The sequence below is a fragment of the Haliaeetus albicilla genome, chromosome 21 (genome assembly GCF_947461875.1).
Source record: "Haliaeetus albicilla chromosome 21, bHalAlb1.1, whole genome shotgun sequence".
NCBI lineage: Eukaryota > Metazoa > Chordata > Aves > Accipitriformes > Accipitridae > Haliaeetus > Haliaeetus albicilla.
Window position 1 is genome coordinate 25,993,768 of NC_091503.1, and position 17,322 is coordinate 26,011,089.

The 17,322-nt window shown below is 38.0% G+C and overlaps 1 protein-coding gene across 5 annotated transcripts in view; it reads left to right on the plus strand.

Moving 5' to 3' along the window:
- ICE1 (interactor of little elongation complex ELL subunit 1) overlaps positions 1–16,973 on the plus strand; it is a 35,410-nt gene extending 18,437 nt beyond the window's left edge. The window contains exons 14-20 of one of the 5 annotated variants that reach the window (XM_069809294.1): positions 341–5,086; positions 6,785–6,953; positions 10,079–10,239; positions 12,583–12,773; positions 14,204–14,310; positions 15,053–15,151; positions 16,062–16,973. In XM_069809294.1, the coding sequence (XP_069665395.1) occupies positions 341–5,086; positions 6,785–6,953; positions 10,079–10,239; positions 12,583–12,773; positions 14,204–14,310; positions 15,053–15,151; positions 16,062–16,243 (5,655 nt within the window). In that variant the 3' untranslated portion in view covers positions 16,244–16,973. The other 4 variants (XM_069809295.1, XR_011329227.1, XR_011329226.1 and 1 more) reach the window with 4 other exon arrangements.
- Positions 16,974–17,322: the final 349 nt, after the last annotated feature.

Sequence of the window (17,322 nt, forward strand, 5' to 3'; positions counted from 1 at the left end):
CTTTTCCCAGTGTTGCAGGCTTACAGTCCCAACTCCTGTTGGGTATAAGCACAGCTTTCATAGCAAAATTCCATAGCTTGAAAGTCAAGGGGAGCCTGCTAGATGTTGTTTCCCAGTAATCTTAGAATGATAGTAGGTAGGTAAAGAAGTCTCTGACTTTTCACAGAGGTACTTTCCATTTGCTATGAAGAACAATGAGGGAGAAAGATGTAATTCTGCTGATCAGCCTTAATCTCTGAAAACCACTACATGTGAGGGCCACCAGTGTGTTTGTTTAGAGAAGTAGACCTTAAAACTGATACTGGGCTTTGGAATATTAATTTTGTATTTTTCATTAAAGGATATGTTGTTTGGAGAAGTCACAGGTTCCAGCGATGAAGAAGTTGATTGCAGTGCTTCTGCAGTGGAGGATATTTTACAAGAAGACCAAGTTCAGCCTCAGAGTTGTAATGTATTCAGCCACAATGAGGAGTTTAACAGACAGAGCAAATCATGCCAGCAAGGTCTTGATGCAGAAATCTCATGTAACCTGAGTTGGAATGAAAATAATGTTCATATTGGTCCAAAGATGTCAAGCACGGAGGAGAGAGACGCTGAAACAAAGCAAGCTGAAGCTGCTGCTTTAATTACAAACATGGAAACTAACAAAGATTGTTTGGAGGAGAATTCTGAGAATATGGAAACTGAGAAGAGGGAATTAACTGAAGCAACAGCAGATGAATTGGAAGCCATTGAAGAAAAGAAAGGAGATAGTGAGGACATCCACAGTGAAGAGGGAGGTTCTTCGGCTGATTTTATGTTACACAGTTTCAAGCCTCAAAATCAGTTGGAAAGATGTAGTGAGGTAGCGCAAACAGAGGAGAATGTAATCTTAATCAGAGCTGTTGATTATGAGAGTACACATGAAGAGCATGGTGAATTCATGAAAGCAGAAAGCAATGGGTTATCAGGAGAGAGAGAAACTCCCAGGGCAGTATCTGTTCCCCAAAATGTTACTCATTTGCCACCTGAGCAATGCATTCTGCTTCAAAGTGAAGGTTCTGAGGAGAAATCTGATGTGTTGATACAGAATGAAGTGGGTGAAAATGAATCAAAAAATGTAATTGAAGTTACTAATATGGCAAGTGATGTAGGGGAAAACATAAAAGAAGTGATAATTGGGGAGAAAATAACAGCTGCAATACAGATTAAAGGACTCTGTGCAGAGGCAAATAATGAGAGCGAGCTCTCTGAAAATGTATTGTCTGATTTCAGTAGTTTAAAATCCTTCTGTGAAGTGGAGTGTTCTAAAGACCTAGTGATACAGCGTCATGGGGAGGGAATAATTATGGAGACTGAGGCAGACACTGGAGATATTGAGATGTCTGCACACTCCGAGTGCCCTGAAATAAAACATGACAGTGAAGAGATACTGGAGAAACAATGCGTGCAAACAATAAAAGATGAAGCGGACAGTAAATGTGAACCAGAGACTGTTAAAGTCTCTAGACATTACTTACCTGTACCTGCTACTGAAGGCATCAGAAATTTATTGTCTATGGATGACACAGACAAAAATGTACATATGGAGAGGCCTGCTTTGTCAGCCTTTCCAAAAGATGATGCACACCTCAAAACTGAAGACATGAATATAACCAGACCTGAGACTATTGAACTAGCCATGAAATTTAACAGCGAAAGTGTTCTAGAAATAGCTGAATCATCAGAGATACTCCATAGTGCAGAAAATGGAAAATTAGTAGATATAAAGGAGGGGGGGTACTTAAAAGGCAAACCACACCAGGAAGAAAATGGTAGTAATTCATCGCAAGGGAAGTCAGACTTGGAAAGTATACTTGCGCTGCCAAAGACAGCATGCATTACTGATGTAGAAAGCAGTGTAGCTAAGTGTGAATCCTCTGTGTTAGATTTTACAGAAATAGAAGGTGAAATAAAACAACCTGAAAACCTGTGTAGTGCATTAGAATGCGGATTGTCCAAAACTCAAAACTTCAGAGTGTTTGAATCTCAAGAGACTGAATTCAAAGTTAATCCAGAAGATTTTGAAGAGGAAAGCAATGAGCTGTTAGAAAGAGTGGATACCATTGAATCTGTCTTAGTAGAAAGTAATCTTAGTTCTGAAGCACAATTTGCAAAACCTCTGAATCAGTTCTTGGTAACTGAAAATGTTAAATGTGATGAAATAAAAGGGGAATTAAATAAACAAAGCAAGGAATTGGTGACTGAGACTTGTTCCACTTCGTTTAACTGGGAAGAGAATGTTGTGAAGAAAAATAATGTTTCAGAGATCATCTGCCATTCAGAAATGGATTTTAATAGTGGCTTGGCTTTTTCTGCTCAAGGGGACTTGGAGATGGGCTGTATAAATACTGAAGAAACAGATTCTCCTGTGCAAGTGGGAATTGGCTTGGAATCCACCATGCCTCCTGATCAAAATTTCCATCTTCAGGAAGTTGTCAGTTTTGCTGAAACTGATTTCACAGAAAAGGCTGCCTTTTCCCATACATGGGAGAACAAAGAAGATAAAAATTGTGTTACAGGTAGTGCATTTAACTGTTCTTCAGAAAACTTGGAAGAGGGTGCTGAGATCCTATCTGCTGAAAAAGACAACATGTGCAAAGAACCGGACTGCCCTGAGAGGGAATACGTACACAAGAATGAAGTGAAAATTCCATCTGAGAAGGAGCAGCCAGTAGATAAAGAACCTCAGGCACCTGTTAAATCACAGATCCTGGATCCAAACTCTTATAATAAGAATACTTTTCTTCAAAAGTCTGAATGTCAAGAATCAGGATGCAGGACTTCTATGTGGAAAGTTGGAACAGAACCTTCTACAACTGGTTCACTAACAGCTGGGGGAGAAAGCAAAGAATTGAATAGTTCTGAGCCATCTGGGAAAAATGCCATAAAAAGGTCTAAAAATGATTTTGATATGCCAGAGCAGAGCAATGAATCTGAAGAGAAAGACTGTTCTACACAAGAAGTTCCCATGTTCAGAAAGGAACTGAGAGCTTCCAGGAGAATTGCAGTGGGTGCTCTGGAAACTGGTTCGATTGTTGATGCTGATTACCAAGGATGTGAACTTCAATCAGCAATGCACCCAGGAAATACTTTGACAGTTAGTCATACAAAAGCAGACACTGTGGTGGATATGTATACAGGCTGTGAAACAAACAGCTCTCCAGATACTGCAAATGAGTTGTCAAACGTGGTTGGGGAGGGTTATCCTAAAGACTTAGCCTCTTGGAAAAGAAAGTATGTATTAGTAACCTCCGAAAATACCGAGGGTGCTAATGAATGCATGGTAGATTCTAACAGAGCTGGATGCATCAATGACAGTGAGGAGAGTCTGTTAAAAACTGGGACATCAAAAGAAAGCCCTGTGATGCCAAATGCTTCAAAAAATAGATTACCACTATGCCAGACATTAACCAGATTCCCAGAAACTTGCAGACTGGCTGTAAAAGACAGTAAATTAAATTCAAGAATGTTAGCACTTGGCAATTTCTTAGAAGAAAATGATTCTGAAAAACTTCAGTCAAATGTGGGGCAAGGTCTACTACACGGTGTTGATATGGGGGTCTCAGTGTTTGAAGAATATAATCATCATCAAACTCACACTGCTTCCAACATAGGAGAAAACAACACTGATGTTATCCTAGATGGTAACAGTAGAAAAAAAAATTGTGTCAATTGTCTTCCACATCCAGCCCTATCTGGTGTAGAGTGCAATTGTCAGACAGTTAGGCAGCCTCCTGAGCCACAAAAAACAGCATTTGAGAAGCTCTGTATGTTGGAGTCAGAGTCTTGCGTGGATGTCGCTCTCAAAAAGAGCAATAAATTGAAGTGCAAAGAGCAAGAACCATCTGAAATCTTGACTGTTTCAACCAAGACAACTGCACAAGTAATGCATGCCAAGCTATCAAAGAGGCTGTTTCAAGGTAAAAGAAAAACAAAGACTCTCAAAGTTAGACAAACTCAGCCAGTTCTTGCTAACGCTGATACTTCTATGCCAACAAAATGCTCATCCGAGACTATAAATAAAATTAGGCAAGAGATGGGTCCTCCTCTGCCCCCCTTGCTACTGCCTTTGATTGCTACTCCTCCAAAAGCTGCATGTACCATGTCCCCCGTAATGTCTTCTACTGGTCGATCCTCTTTGCTTTCCCCTCTTGATGACCTCATATCCCCACTACGTGAAACCCCTGTTCCTCCTCTCATGTCTCCATTAAGAGATACTCCAACAGTAAAATCTGCTCTTTTATTTTCTCCTCCCTCACCCTCAGAAATGGCAGTAGGTAGAAGGATTTGCTCCTCACCTCTGAAATTTTGTACTTCCATTCCAAAGCACGCACTTCCCGTCCCAGGAAGATTTCCTCTGTTTGCAACCGACAGTGCTGCTCCAGGTGCTCCTCAGGAGAACTCTGTGAAAATATTGGACACTATGTATCCAGAGCTGTCTGCAAGGGCAAGGACACTAAACATTCTGAAAGGCAATATTCAGCTTAATCGATGTGCTTTTTCAGATAGCCAAAGTTTGCCGGGTCCTGTGGCTCAAATAGGTGGCTTCAAGGCAATTGCATCTACATCAACTGCTTTTGTTAAAACTGGGAGCAATTTGAAATCTGATAGTAGCAAAGATCAAGATAAAGATGTGCAAAATCAGCAATTGTTTTCAAGCTCATCAAATCATCTTGAGAAACGGACACCGTTGCCAATATCTATGCCAAGAAGTGCAAAGAGACTGAGGTTGGACAGTGAACCACCAAAGCTGGAGCCCAATGATACTGCTGCTATCGGAAATCCTAAAAATACAATCTCTGATACGCAGGAGGCTTTCCATGACAAAAGCTGTGAAATCAGTGATTCATCACACAGTTCCAGTTTAGAAGCATCACTACCAGTAAAGAAGGTTATTGATCCTGACTGCCAGAAAGTTTCTTCAGCATTGAAGAAAATTGCTGAATCCTGTTTTGACTTGTTACCGGTTATTAAAGGTCATGTGTATGTTGGCAATATCTCAAAGATTCCAATAATGAGAGATGAAGAGAAAGAAGTTGTCTATGAATTTGGTATAAAAAACAAGGTAAGTAGCCTAATTTTTAATTTTGTGTTTTAATAATGACTTCTGTGCAGATGAAAAGAGTATAAGTATGTAGGTTTTGAATTCTCAATTGTTCAAGCAATCTGCAGTGCCAAAGTGTAGTCTTGAAATGTTATCAGACATCTGAACTTGTATAACTTCAGAAAATACAGAACTTCACAAGAAATTACTGTTCAATGGTATCCAAGATGCAAAACTGCATTTGTAAATACGTTTGCTTTCCTGATGTATGCATAAACCACTTGATTTTTGCAGCATTTTTTGCAGTGGATAGCATTAACAATTATAGGAGTTCCTCTAAAAGTGTAAGGTTCAATTACCTTTATTTTTTTCAATTAAGTAAGATCAACTGCATTGCATATACAATAGTGACATACCCTTTCATTCTGTGTTTACCTGTATTATTCTACATCAGGTTGTTAAAATGAATTTTATTGGAAAAATCTTTTGTTAGTTTGTTTCTCAGAACGTGCTTAGCATCAGTGTTGAAAAAATGTACTTTAATTGCCATCTTTCTCATAGATAAATTGTGACCTGCAGCAGAGCAATTCACCAACTGATGCATGGCAGCATTTTGCCCTGTTTCAGTTCTTGAACGTAATTAAGTTCTCTACAGAAGTTGCTACCAAGTTCTGGGGTCGTCTTTGTTAGGAGTTGCCAAATCTGGTAACTTCATAGAACCTAATAGGTACACGTGCACACAGTGTGCACCTAATCTTGTTCCCTTCTGTGGCTGGTCAGGGTGAAAGCCTGGTAGCGGAAAATATATGCATATATATACGGAGAGTATGGATCCCTCCAGTAGCTAACATTGGACACTCGGTGTATCCCGTGGGTGACTCCTGTTCTGCCCACTTGTCTCACGCGCTGACAGACTTAACAGACACAGAAGCGCACATGTATCCCTCCGGTAGCTGGTCCAGACCTATGGCCTGACCTGCATCTGACTCTCAGACCCCCGGTCTTTCAGGTACATGGCTTGGACCTTCTGGTTCCTCACGAAGCCAACACTCAGACTCCCTGGTGTCTGCAGGTACCCAGTCTAAACCCGTGGCCTCTCCAGCACCTGGCTCCTAAGCCTCTCATTCTACTCCCCACTTTTAGCCCTCCCTCTAAACATCCTAGAGTAAGTCTTGCACAATCCCAATATTCTCCTTCCTTGCACCTCGTGTTGAGTCCTGTGTTACTGTAGAGAGTAGCACCCCTTCCCCACTCCTGCAGTGTGTAGGGGGATCTGGGGAGAGACTCTGCCGTTGACCCATCTAGTAAGTCCCACACCTGGACAACGGGCTGTTTTTCCTCCTGTGGTAGCTCTGGGATTAGCCGAGTCAGGGTGCTCCATTTGCTCTGATTAGGTTATTTGGGTTCCTCTACCTGTCATTATTCCTGCCCTCACTTTTTGTTTAAGGAAGATAGTTTTTAATCGCGTAACTAAACAATTTATATTTCAAGAATAGTAGTCCTATTCTGCATCTTTTTAAGGCATGTTTATTCCAGGAAGTTGCTCCTCGCTCTTCTCTTTCACTGGTTGCCTCTGATTTACTTTTCTGCATTTTTATATGTATGCAAACAGTATTCCTGCAAATAAGATAGTAGTTCTTTTTACTTGTCATACTACTATAATGCTATCAAATATAGTCAAGTATATAATAGTCTAACAATATTTGTTGTGCCTTATAGCATTTAGCAGAGTCCTTGCTGCATGTTATTCTCAATAAACTCAAGACTCAGAAGAATGCCACAAATTACAATTTCAATCAGGCTCTATGTCGCGTCTATACAGGAATTTGTCGACAGTTGGGAGATTTGGAAAGAGCCCGCATTTTCTGCTATAGCCTACTTAAAGAAGGTATAGTATGGCTTAGTGGTCTTGTATCTTAAATATGGCGTGTCTTTACTGTAGTGTACCAGAATGATTATGTTTGTAAAAACAAACAAACAAAAATCCTGTGAAAGGGACATTTTCCTTAGAAATTTTTTGTATAGTGCAGAAGTACAGACTGTTCTAGAAGAAATTTCCCTTCTCACAGTTCCTCCGCATCTGTGTCTCAGTTTGGTGATGACCTGGGCTCTTAGTAGTCTCATTTTTCCAAAGAAATATTTTATTTAGGATCCTCTGTGCTTTCATTTTTGCCCCACCATCTCCAAAATGATAATGGGGAATTTCGTAGTTTTTGCTCATCAGTATTTTCTTATTTTAACTGAGTAAGCACTGATTGATAAAGCGAGTGTGATTTAAAAACATTTATTGGCTTGAAATAGTGTCAGGAGTTGAACAATACCTTGATCAAGAACCAGTGCATTTGTACAAAATGTCCTTCTTAAAGTTTTATTACTTCCTATTAGCCAAAGTCTCGCTTGGTTGAGAGGGTTTTTAAATTTTTGGTTCACTTCCCCTCCCTCCCCTTCCTTTTGTTCCTGGTAACAAAGGTAATATATACATACTATCACTGTACTAAATTAAGAGTTTGTCTTAGTTCTGGAAGGACTTCACTTAGTTTGAAAATACTGAAGCATCCAGGGCTCAAAACAGTATACTGGTATCTGTATTTCAAATTAAAATAAAATTTGAGAGCACTGGGGAGCAAAATGCTACAATTTTTCATTGCTTCAGTTAGTGGTTATCTTCCATATAACATCTCTGTCTTTTTCTCTTTTTTTTCATCTTAGTAAGGATTTTGATTTTATTTTGTTCTTAATTATCTTCTTTTTGTTGGGTTGGGATATTTTTGATTGGGTTTTTTTGCTTGGGTTCTTTTTGGAATTCCTGTTTTCTCCCCTGTTTTTCTGTCCTTCATGCAGTCCATCATAACTCTCCTTTCACTTTTTTCATGTTAATAGTTTTAATACCGCACCATGTCAGAAACTATTACTTGTCAGATATCTTTTCTTAGTCTAAACTAGCAGTTAAGCCTTTTGTTTTGCAGTACGTTGGTACTTTGTCTTTTTGGGGGCTCTTGCAAATATTAAGCATTCCCATTTTTTTCCTTTCTCTTTCTGTGTAAAATCCAAACTTCAGTAGCTAAATGCAGGTTTTTGTTGAATGATTTTCTATTCTATACTTTCAATTGCATGAATTCCTGTTGTGGTTGTTCTGTGGTTTTATTGTTATCTTTTGAGTGTGAACAGGTGTAAACACATATTAAGCATTGTTTGTTGTTTTTTTAAATTTGTTTATTTTTATTTGATTACAATGCATTCATTTTAGGGTTTTCTCTTTCATGTAGTTTCACATATTAATTCCCACCAGAATTATGGCAACACAAGTGTGAGCTACGTGCCAGCCACACAATTGCCAAGTTGACTATAAACAGTCAGTACTACTTCATTAGACTGGCATAATCTGTTTTCTTGACTTCTTGTCCATCCTTTTTTGTTCTGTTCTCCTTTCAGGTATTCTGCCTTAAATGACTATAAGTTCAATGTTACCTTTCTTTGGTTATTTTTCCTTTTACCCCTCCTCTCTTCCCCTCCTTTATTCTTTTTTTCTTTTCTCCTGTTGATGCCCCTTTAACTCTTACTCATCACTGAGTGAGTCTTTTAAATGTTCCAAATTCATGGGCAGGCAATTCAAGTTGCAGCATGTAGATAATTCTAGTTTAGCAACAGTCCTTGTTCTGACAAAAAGAAGTTCATTCTTCATTCATGTGATGAGGGGCTTCAGAGTAGAGGAGGTCCATCCAAGATACTGGGTGGAACTCTATAAATTCTTTATGCTCAGTGAATCCATTAAAGCTTCTTGATTTGATGTATTTTCATATGCTCTCTAGTTCTTAAGATGTTTCTAAAAATGTAGAAGTCATGCTGAAGTGAAGAGGGAAGACACATATAGCTTTTCAGTTTTCATTGTTTTTTTTATAGCTTTTTATAGTGACAATAGTGTTTCAGGCATATGTATTGCAGTATTGCATTTCATGCATGATAGTAATAGCTGCTTCTTGCTTATTCCAATGTGCTTTTTATTGCTTGCAGTCTACACGCTCATGTTTTATCTTAATATTTTGTCTTGATGATCTCTGCTTTGGTGTTCAGAAGGGTCTATTAACTTCCCTTTGATGGCCTGGAACTCTATCCTCTCTTACTTGTATAGTTCCGGATATATAGTTGTCAGATGCTTGCTCTGAATTAATTTAATGAATGAGGTTTCTTCAACTATATCAGTAGCACACTTTTTGTGTTTATGGAAGTATAAATTTTGACATGCATCATTCATATACGCTCACTTATAACTTGTATAATGTATAATTTCCCTGACAGAGTCTGGGAAAACTGCTGAGCAATATCAGATTTCATGTTTGAATTGCATGAAAGTTCTTTGCAGAGGTTTTGGTGTTGGTTTTTTCATGTGAATTTCATAGGTGTATGTGTGCAAGGTGTTAGCAAGTACTGTGGATTTGTACTGAAGACCCTATTTTCACATTATTGTGCATCTCAGGATTATTTTTTTTTCTTTTGGACTAGCTCTAGTTTGATCCAGTGATCACAGTGCTCATTTGTGACTGGAGTGTATTAGGTAGGCTTCTGGAGTGCATCTTCCAGTTTAATTTCATCCTAAAAGAATCCAGTTTCAATGCTCCAAGACCATTCTCCTTAGTGAACTAAAGTGTGGTAAGAAGAATGAAGGCAGACTAACCCCAAAATGTTAAAGGAACGGTCCTTTTGCACTGTTGTTACACAGCAAAGTCCAGGGAAGCCTCTTCCTCCCTCCCCTGCCCCCCCTTTAAAAAAAAGAGTGAAATTACAATGGGGGAGGTGGCTTAAGGGGGGGGGGGGTTCTGGGTCTTTTTTTCTTATTTAATCTGGGGACTGAGATGTGCTAATATGACTCCCCTTCCCTGGGCTGCAGTTGTTACGTGACTTCTATGCCTTCTTTCCTAGTTATCTTGCTTATATTACTAGCTTTTAATGCCTGAGTATATATTTTTCTGGTTTTAAATGTAAAAAACTTACTTTGTTCTCTCTTTTCTTCCTTAGACTTTCCAGACTCAGAAAAATTGATTTTATTTATCATAAATGTGTGGTCTGACATATTTGTCTTCCAAGGTGCAATTAACAAAGCTATGCAATTAGTTGTCAGGCAGAGTGCAAGCAACGAGATGCTGGCCTGTTTTAGTGCTTATCTCAACTGGGAACAGGTATGGTCTGCTTTCATTGTCAGGATCAGCTTTTGTCTGCATTGGTCGCTTTGCTGGCTCAATCAAATCAAGCAGCTTACTTCTGATGAAGGGTGTGAAGACACCCTGTGAATCTGCCCTGAAGTCTGTGCAATTGCACAACTAATGCTGCTTCTGGCCGCCTTCCTGTGGTTGTCCAGACCGTACTAGAACACAACACGTTTCTTGTTTTCCCTATTAAATACTAATCCCTCTATGAAACATTAAAAGTGAATATTATTTTCAAACTCTGGCTGGAGTGTTCTTGAACTAGAGTGTTCTGTCCCTCTGTGGAACTGTGACTGATGTTCTTTGAGGTGGTGTTTTTGTTTTGTTTTGTTGGGTTTTTTTAATATGTACTGGCCTTGTCTGTCTTTCATAGTTCTCTGTGTAATAGGTAATTATTTATCACAGTTGATTTCAAGATGAGCCTGTCTCTTTTTACTCACGATCTTCCTGTGAGGTAGGCTGTAAATATCCATTTATTACCAAAAAAATATCAGCCAATTAGTTTCATAAGCAGTTGGCATGATCAGTACAAAACGGCAGTGATGGCAGAAGGATGACCAATGTTAAGGACCTAAGGACTTTTGAGATTTGACTTCAAGTCTTTGAGCCCTTGGGCAAGTCATTTAATTTCTGTCAGTTGTCAGCAGGCACATATTACCATCCTGAAAGGGATGTTGCCAAGAGGAAGAATTGGGACGCGCTTGATATCAGTAGGAGCAAATTTATATCACACAGATGGAAAGTCAGAGGTACTTTGCTTCTGGAGAAGGAGTTTGTGTAACAGGCTTGTGTGTTTGCTTGAAGGCTAGAGCCCCAGTAGTTTTGAAAACCCCATATTAATGCCAGGCTTGCTTGGTGGAAGTGCTCTAGTTCTCTAAATATCAAGTGAACAAAATAATCTTGATTCATAGCTCACCTATTCCCTATCCTAACATGCTACTCCACAACTCCCTTGGGGACTGTAGCTAGGCTTACTGCTGTCAGCATAGCCTTTAGGTGTTGTACCCACTGGAAAAAGCATGATTTTTTTTTTTTTTAAGGTCTGAAACCAGCTCTGAATTTAATATGGTACCACTGGAATTACAGCCCCTCTAAACCTCCTGATTTAGTTCACGTTTACAGTGGAGTGAGTTAAGAGGGCATGGATTTGTATATGTTTCTTTTTTGATACAGTCATGGTTCTGATGTAGCATTAAGCTCTGGTATTCAGGGTTATGCTGTACTGTAATCCCTGTTTAGCAAAGAATTTGTATTCTCCATTCTATTAGGTCACAGGTTTCAATCTTATGCCAATAGAGTACATAAGTAGGCCTCAGTAGATGTTCCTGGAAGTATTAATTCTGTGCACTCGCACTACCTACTTTCTTTATGGATCTTTATGAAATATGAGAGCTGCTGCAACAGGGGACAAGGAACTCAGGAATTTCTGTATTGATGATAGGAGATGACATCATCCTATCTGTAAGATGTGTTTTACTTAGGTGGAAATACAGGGCAAAGTTTCAAGTGGATGGTTGTTGACAGTCTGTTATACATATAATTTTATGAGAATATTATTCCACTTATGAAAGTAAAGCTCATATAGAATGGGTATTTAGTTCTTGGTCAAAGTATGCCATTTTAGTGACTTGCACCATTGCAGAAATTGCCAATGATATGAGCTTTTGTACCGAGAAGATATGCTGAGCACCCACCGTGTTTATGTGATAAGCCTAGACTTTTTTCTTAATATTTCAGATATTCAAAGGATGTTTGTTTTTAAATTTCCTTGCCTTAGCTATTTAATTAGCAGAATTGTTTCACGTGACATGTTTTCAGTTATTGCTGCCTCAACTATTGAAAGTACTTGCTTGGAAATTAGCCCCTAATGAACAATAAAGACTAACAAATTTCAGCATCAGAAAATCATTTAAAAAGAAACCAAACAAAAAAAACCCCCAAACTTACAAAGTGAGCAGGACTAGTCTAATCTTCTTGCATTGGAAAACACTCTTCTGACCTTAAAGCTTCATTGAGAGAACCAAAAATCCCCAGATTGTAGGAGGAGAGAAGAGAGTGGGTGTAGGGTTTGTGGGTTTTGTTGTGGGTTGGTTTGTTTTTTTTCCAAACTCTCCTTTTAGTAAAAGCATTAAAAAAAAAATACTGAGTACTTGAAGATTTTAGTTTATATACTCCTTTTGTTTGTGTGAAGTCAAAGCCAAAGTTGAATTTATGGTGTAAGATGTTGTGGACAGTCAGAATCAAATATATGTAAAGAGTTTGGTTCTGGGTTGATAACTTTTCATGCATTAAGATAATCACCTTCTAAAATTCCAGAGTTCCTCTTTAGATGCTGGTATTATGGTCTCAAACCTGCTTTTAGAAATGCAGTCATGTCCAAAAGTAGAATTTCAACTGAGTGAGCGTTATGGAGAAGATCTGAGTGAAGATGCTTGGCAGTACATATTTGCTGTTGATCTACTCTGCTCTCGCCTGAAGTGGGACTGGACACACGACAATGTTATAAGGTATTGTGGCAAACAGTTCTTTCAAATGTTTTCCTATGTGATTTTTTTTGTGGTTCGTTTTGGTGTTGGGTTTTTTTTTTCCAAATTTTTGACTTTATGATTTGCTTTTAACATAATAAAACATTGCATAGATACTTAGAAATGAGGGCGTTTTAACCTGATGAGACCTAGACTGCTGTGTTTGTGTGCCTTACTGATTACTCATTCTATCTTAAAATGAGGAAGTGTAGGATTTTATGGTACTGGTCCAAGAAATTAACCCTGTTTGAACCATTCTAATAAAAAATTGCTTTTAAAATAGCTATATGTGGACAGTAGTGAAGATTTTGAGATGGATCGTTTGTCAACGAAGCAAAATGATTGATTGTCTTTCTCTGAACTTAACTGTTGAATTCCCCTCCCCCCATCACTAGAACATGAGGGTGGGACTTTTGATGTGTAAATAGCACTCCTTCAGTGCTGAAAGTGAAATGTAACCATACTCATTAGCACACTACCCTGATTTCAGTCTGATTTTAATTCTAAAATCATTGTAATACTTAGATTCAGTGTCTTAAATTTTCTTTGAACCCTATAATCCAGTGCATGGAGTGCTACCATACTTGGTTCGGAAGACTTCTTTTTGATACCTACACTGATCTGACAGCCTCTATTTTCTATGTAGAGGTTACATAACCTAGTAGAATCTCAAAAAATATGGCATTTGTTTAACTATGACATAATGTAATCATTGAGTATAAAGTAAATGCAAATAACTTAAAACCATCATCAAGTCTTCTATAAAAGTTCCATGCTTTCAAATAGTAAAGTTATTTTTAGTGAAATACTTTTAAAATGAATAGAAATTAGCTTCAGTGAAAGGTGTGTCATTTTAAGTAAAGCCATACAGAGTTGAGTGTGTGGAGTTGTGCTGATAACAGGTAGCTAGGTCTATTAGCATCATTTTAAGGACAAAAAAAGTCTTATCTCAGGTCCTTTCAGGTTTAAAAACAAGCATCAAATCCTACTTGTAACATGCAAACTGAATTTTCAGCCATATAAAGAGCTTGCATAACATCTCAGCATGACATTTGCAAGTAACGCGATTTCACATACATCTGTGAAGTCAGTGGAGTGAGTTCTTGACGTTAGGTAGAGATGCAGAATGTTGCAGGGAAATGAATGGAAGATGAACAGGAGTATTATTCTAAACAGGAATGATTCCTCCAGAAAGTTAGCTTTGATTGTTTGGGTTTAAAACCTTCTTTACATTACTCGGAGTTGTGGATGCTTGGAATATTATGAGTTTCCCTAGAAGGTGAATTAAAGATGGAAGTGGAGCTATGGAAATACATGGTAGACAGAAGAACCATTTGCATTCAGTATTGTATAAATATTGTACCACCCCTTCATGCAGTATCAGTGTTTCAAATTTGTTTTGTCTTTCACAGCAAAGTGCTTTGGCCTTCTATGGATAAATGGGTAAAGAAGAGAAAGGGGCATGAAACTGCTCAGTCCATTCCGGATAGTGTTATAGCATTGACACTTAGGCTAATAGGTAAGTAATCTAAATTCTTGGCTGAACTTCTGCTTTGTCTAAGTATGTCCTTTGAAAGTGTCAGCCTGCCTGGAAAGTGAACTGAAGTATTTTTGCAGTTTTTTTGATTTTTTTTTTTTCCACTTTCTTCAAAAATTTTCACCTTAAAAGCCAAACTTTTACAATCCTATGCAGATATTTTCTGTTTGTAAGCCTGTGGAAAGCATGTACTTAAGTTCTGAGAGATGTTACTCTGATTTCACAATAACAAATACCAACATGTTTTATGTATTTAATATTAAATCATCTGTAGCTACATAGGCTTTATAGTAAAGTGTATAAAATAACGTTTTATATGCAACATAATACCTCTTTCTGCAATTTTAGGTTAGATTCATTTATTTGGGATCTAGATGGCCTCCAAGTTAAATAGATAAACTTTGGGTTTCAATTGATATTTTCAGTGTGTAGGCTATATAATATTGTTTGTTAAACAGAAATTGCATTCTTTGAGAGTTTTACACTTACAGATTGTAAACCTGCAGGAGGTTGGATCAATCTGATGAAAAATTTCTTGGGGTCTTTAGTCACAAAAGGAATAGGACAACTGTTGTTCCCAAGACAACATGGTAACAAGAATGACTCATTTTTGTAATTGAAATTTGCATTTTCTCTTGGTACTTCAACAGACAATCAGTAAGTCTAAAAATTAGGAAGTTGACTGTCTGAATATCAAATACAGAATAATTTTTTTTTCTTTCAGGTCGATTGGGCCAAATAGGTTTGAAGGAAGGATATCTTGCTGCAGTGAAGAATATTAGTTCTGTAATAGGACTGTTTGTACAACATGCAAAAGAGGAAGGTAATGCTTATTTAGAGGAACTTTAGTATAACATCTGCAACGTGAAGTTTTGCCAATGTAAACAGAACACACACAAATTGAGACACACATGCCAAAACACAAGCCTGTTTGTGCAGTTTTATGTTAGTGCATAACAGGACAAGTTTTCACTTTCAGTCCCTTTCTCTTCTGAAGTTAATGAAGCATGTGTATTACCTTCTGTTTGAAACAGAGAACAATTCTGAGATAGTTTCAGCCACCTTGGAATTACACTGCTTCATGTAACAGCATACCAGCTGCCTCGGAGAACTTAAAGGGGGATCTTAACTTGAGCAGGAATAGCTAATTTGTTACCTGAGCAGCCAGTTTGCTGTATTGGGAGGGGGCTGCAAGACAGTCCAAATTACTGACTGAGACAAAGCTGGGCAATTAGGGCAGCAGAGATCTATATTGCTAAGTTATTTTGGATGTCAAGTATATTTTGCAGTGAGATTGCAAAGTGCATTGGTTGATGTTAGGGAGCTGTTTTGAACCACTTGTATAGCTTCTCTTCCTTGCAATCTCAAGTTCTTCCAAGTAAGTGGTGTATGTCTGTGTCTGTTTCAGACTCTGTCTAAACCTGACTGTTTTCATAAAAGTCTGATCACCCTTAACTAGAGTAAAATCACTCGATGCTCAAATCTTTTATGCCCTTTGAATACTGAAAACCTGCTGAATTCAATAAAGTGCAAAGTGCTAGTATAAAATGAGTTGTTATGGAATTTGTGTGCAGGTTGTCATCTTGCTACTTTCTGGCTTTAGGCATCCCAATTGTTGATGTGTGTTAATTCCAATTCTTGAACTAATAGTTTCTTTAGATTCAGGTTTCCCCCAAAACATTATTGCATATCAAAGTTTGTTATCAAAGGTGATTTGTGTTAACTTTTTGCAGGTGTTCCCTGGGGCGTGCAGCTGGCAGCCATATATTCACTCTGTGACTTGGGTTCAAGCAATCCGGAAGGTATTGTTGAGGCCATCCATGCTTGGAGAGCAACAGTTCTTAACAACATCCCTTTTGCTGTCACAAGTGGCATAGCTGAAATCACTTCTCTGTGTAAAATGGAGCTAAACTAAAGTCTAAGGAAGTGGACTGATCTAAAGGAAGAAGTGCCTTATTTTACTAAGCAGTAGTTGGTTCCAGTTAAAAACAATACAAAGTGGTGTGTCCTCTTTTATTTAATTTTTTTTTAACAGAATGCCTGATCACACAAAGCAAGCTCAAGTATTTTATTTGGCTTTTTGGTTTGACGGAAGAGTTTTTAAAAAATAAATAAAAAGACTTGCTTTTCCTAATAACTGGTCAGTGATCTGAAAACCAGTGCATCTGACTCTGAGATATTTCTGGTGTGATGTCAATAAAAATCAGTAATAGTTTCCATTATTTTACTTCCATGAATGTGGAGCATGGGCTGACTGACACAACAGAAGATTGAGCCTGGCTGAAAACCTGGCTCTATTATTTTGTACTATATTTATAAAGTAACTTTTCAGATAGCAGAACTTTGCCCAGATTCTGCTTTATTTTGCTTGAGTAGTCTCATAAGCTTAATTTAAAATACTTGTGTAAGACAGGTAGGAACTGACTTTTTGTGTAACAATCATGTATAGAGTAACAGAGATATTAAATCTCTGAACTTGTATATATGGTATATTCTGATAATGTGTCTCACATTTGATATTGTTCCACTTGGGGAATTTTGTGTATGTAAATAGAAAATTGGTTCAACAAAAGTTCACGTTTTTAATGATAGCTTCACTACACTCTGTGTTTTTGTATCTTTCATAATAAAAGAAGCAAACACCATTGTGTTCTTGTTGCTCTTTTTAAATAACGCAGAATGAACTGTTGTTTCTAGCTTATATAAATACTACTTTGGGGGGCAGGAGGAAATTACCTATGAGGTCATTTCACTAAATGAACTGCCCATAACACTGTAGTTCTGGCCACTGGAACGAGGGTGTATTGCATCTCTCCAGAATTTTCTGGTATGCACTGGGAGCTGGGGAGGTAGTTTTAAAAATCCATTGAAAACTTCTATTTTCACCCCCTGATTATAACCACATGAAGGGGTGAGCTTTGCTAATGCAGATTCTCATTGTAGTGGGACCTAGACTCTGCCAGAGCTTTGATGTGGTGTCAGTCTTTTTTCCTT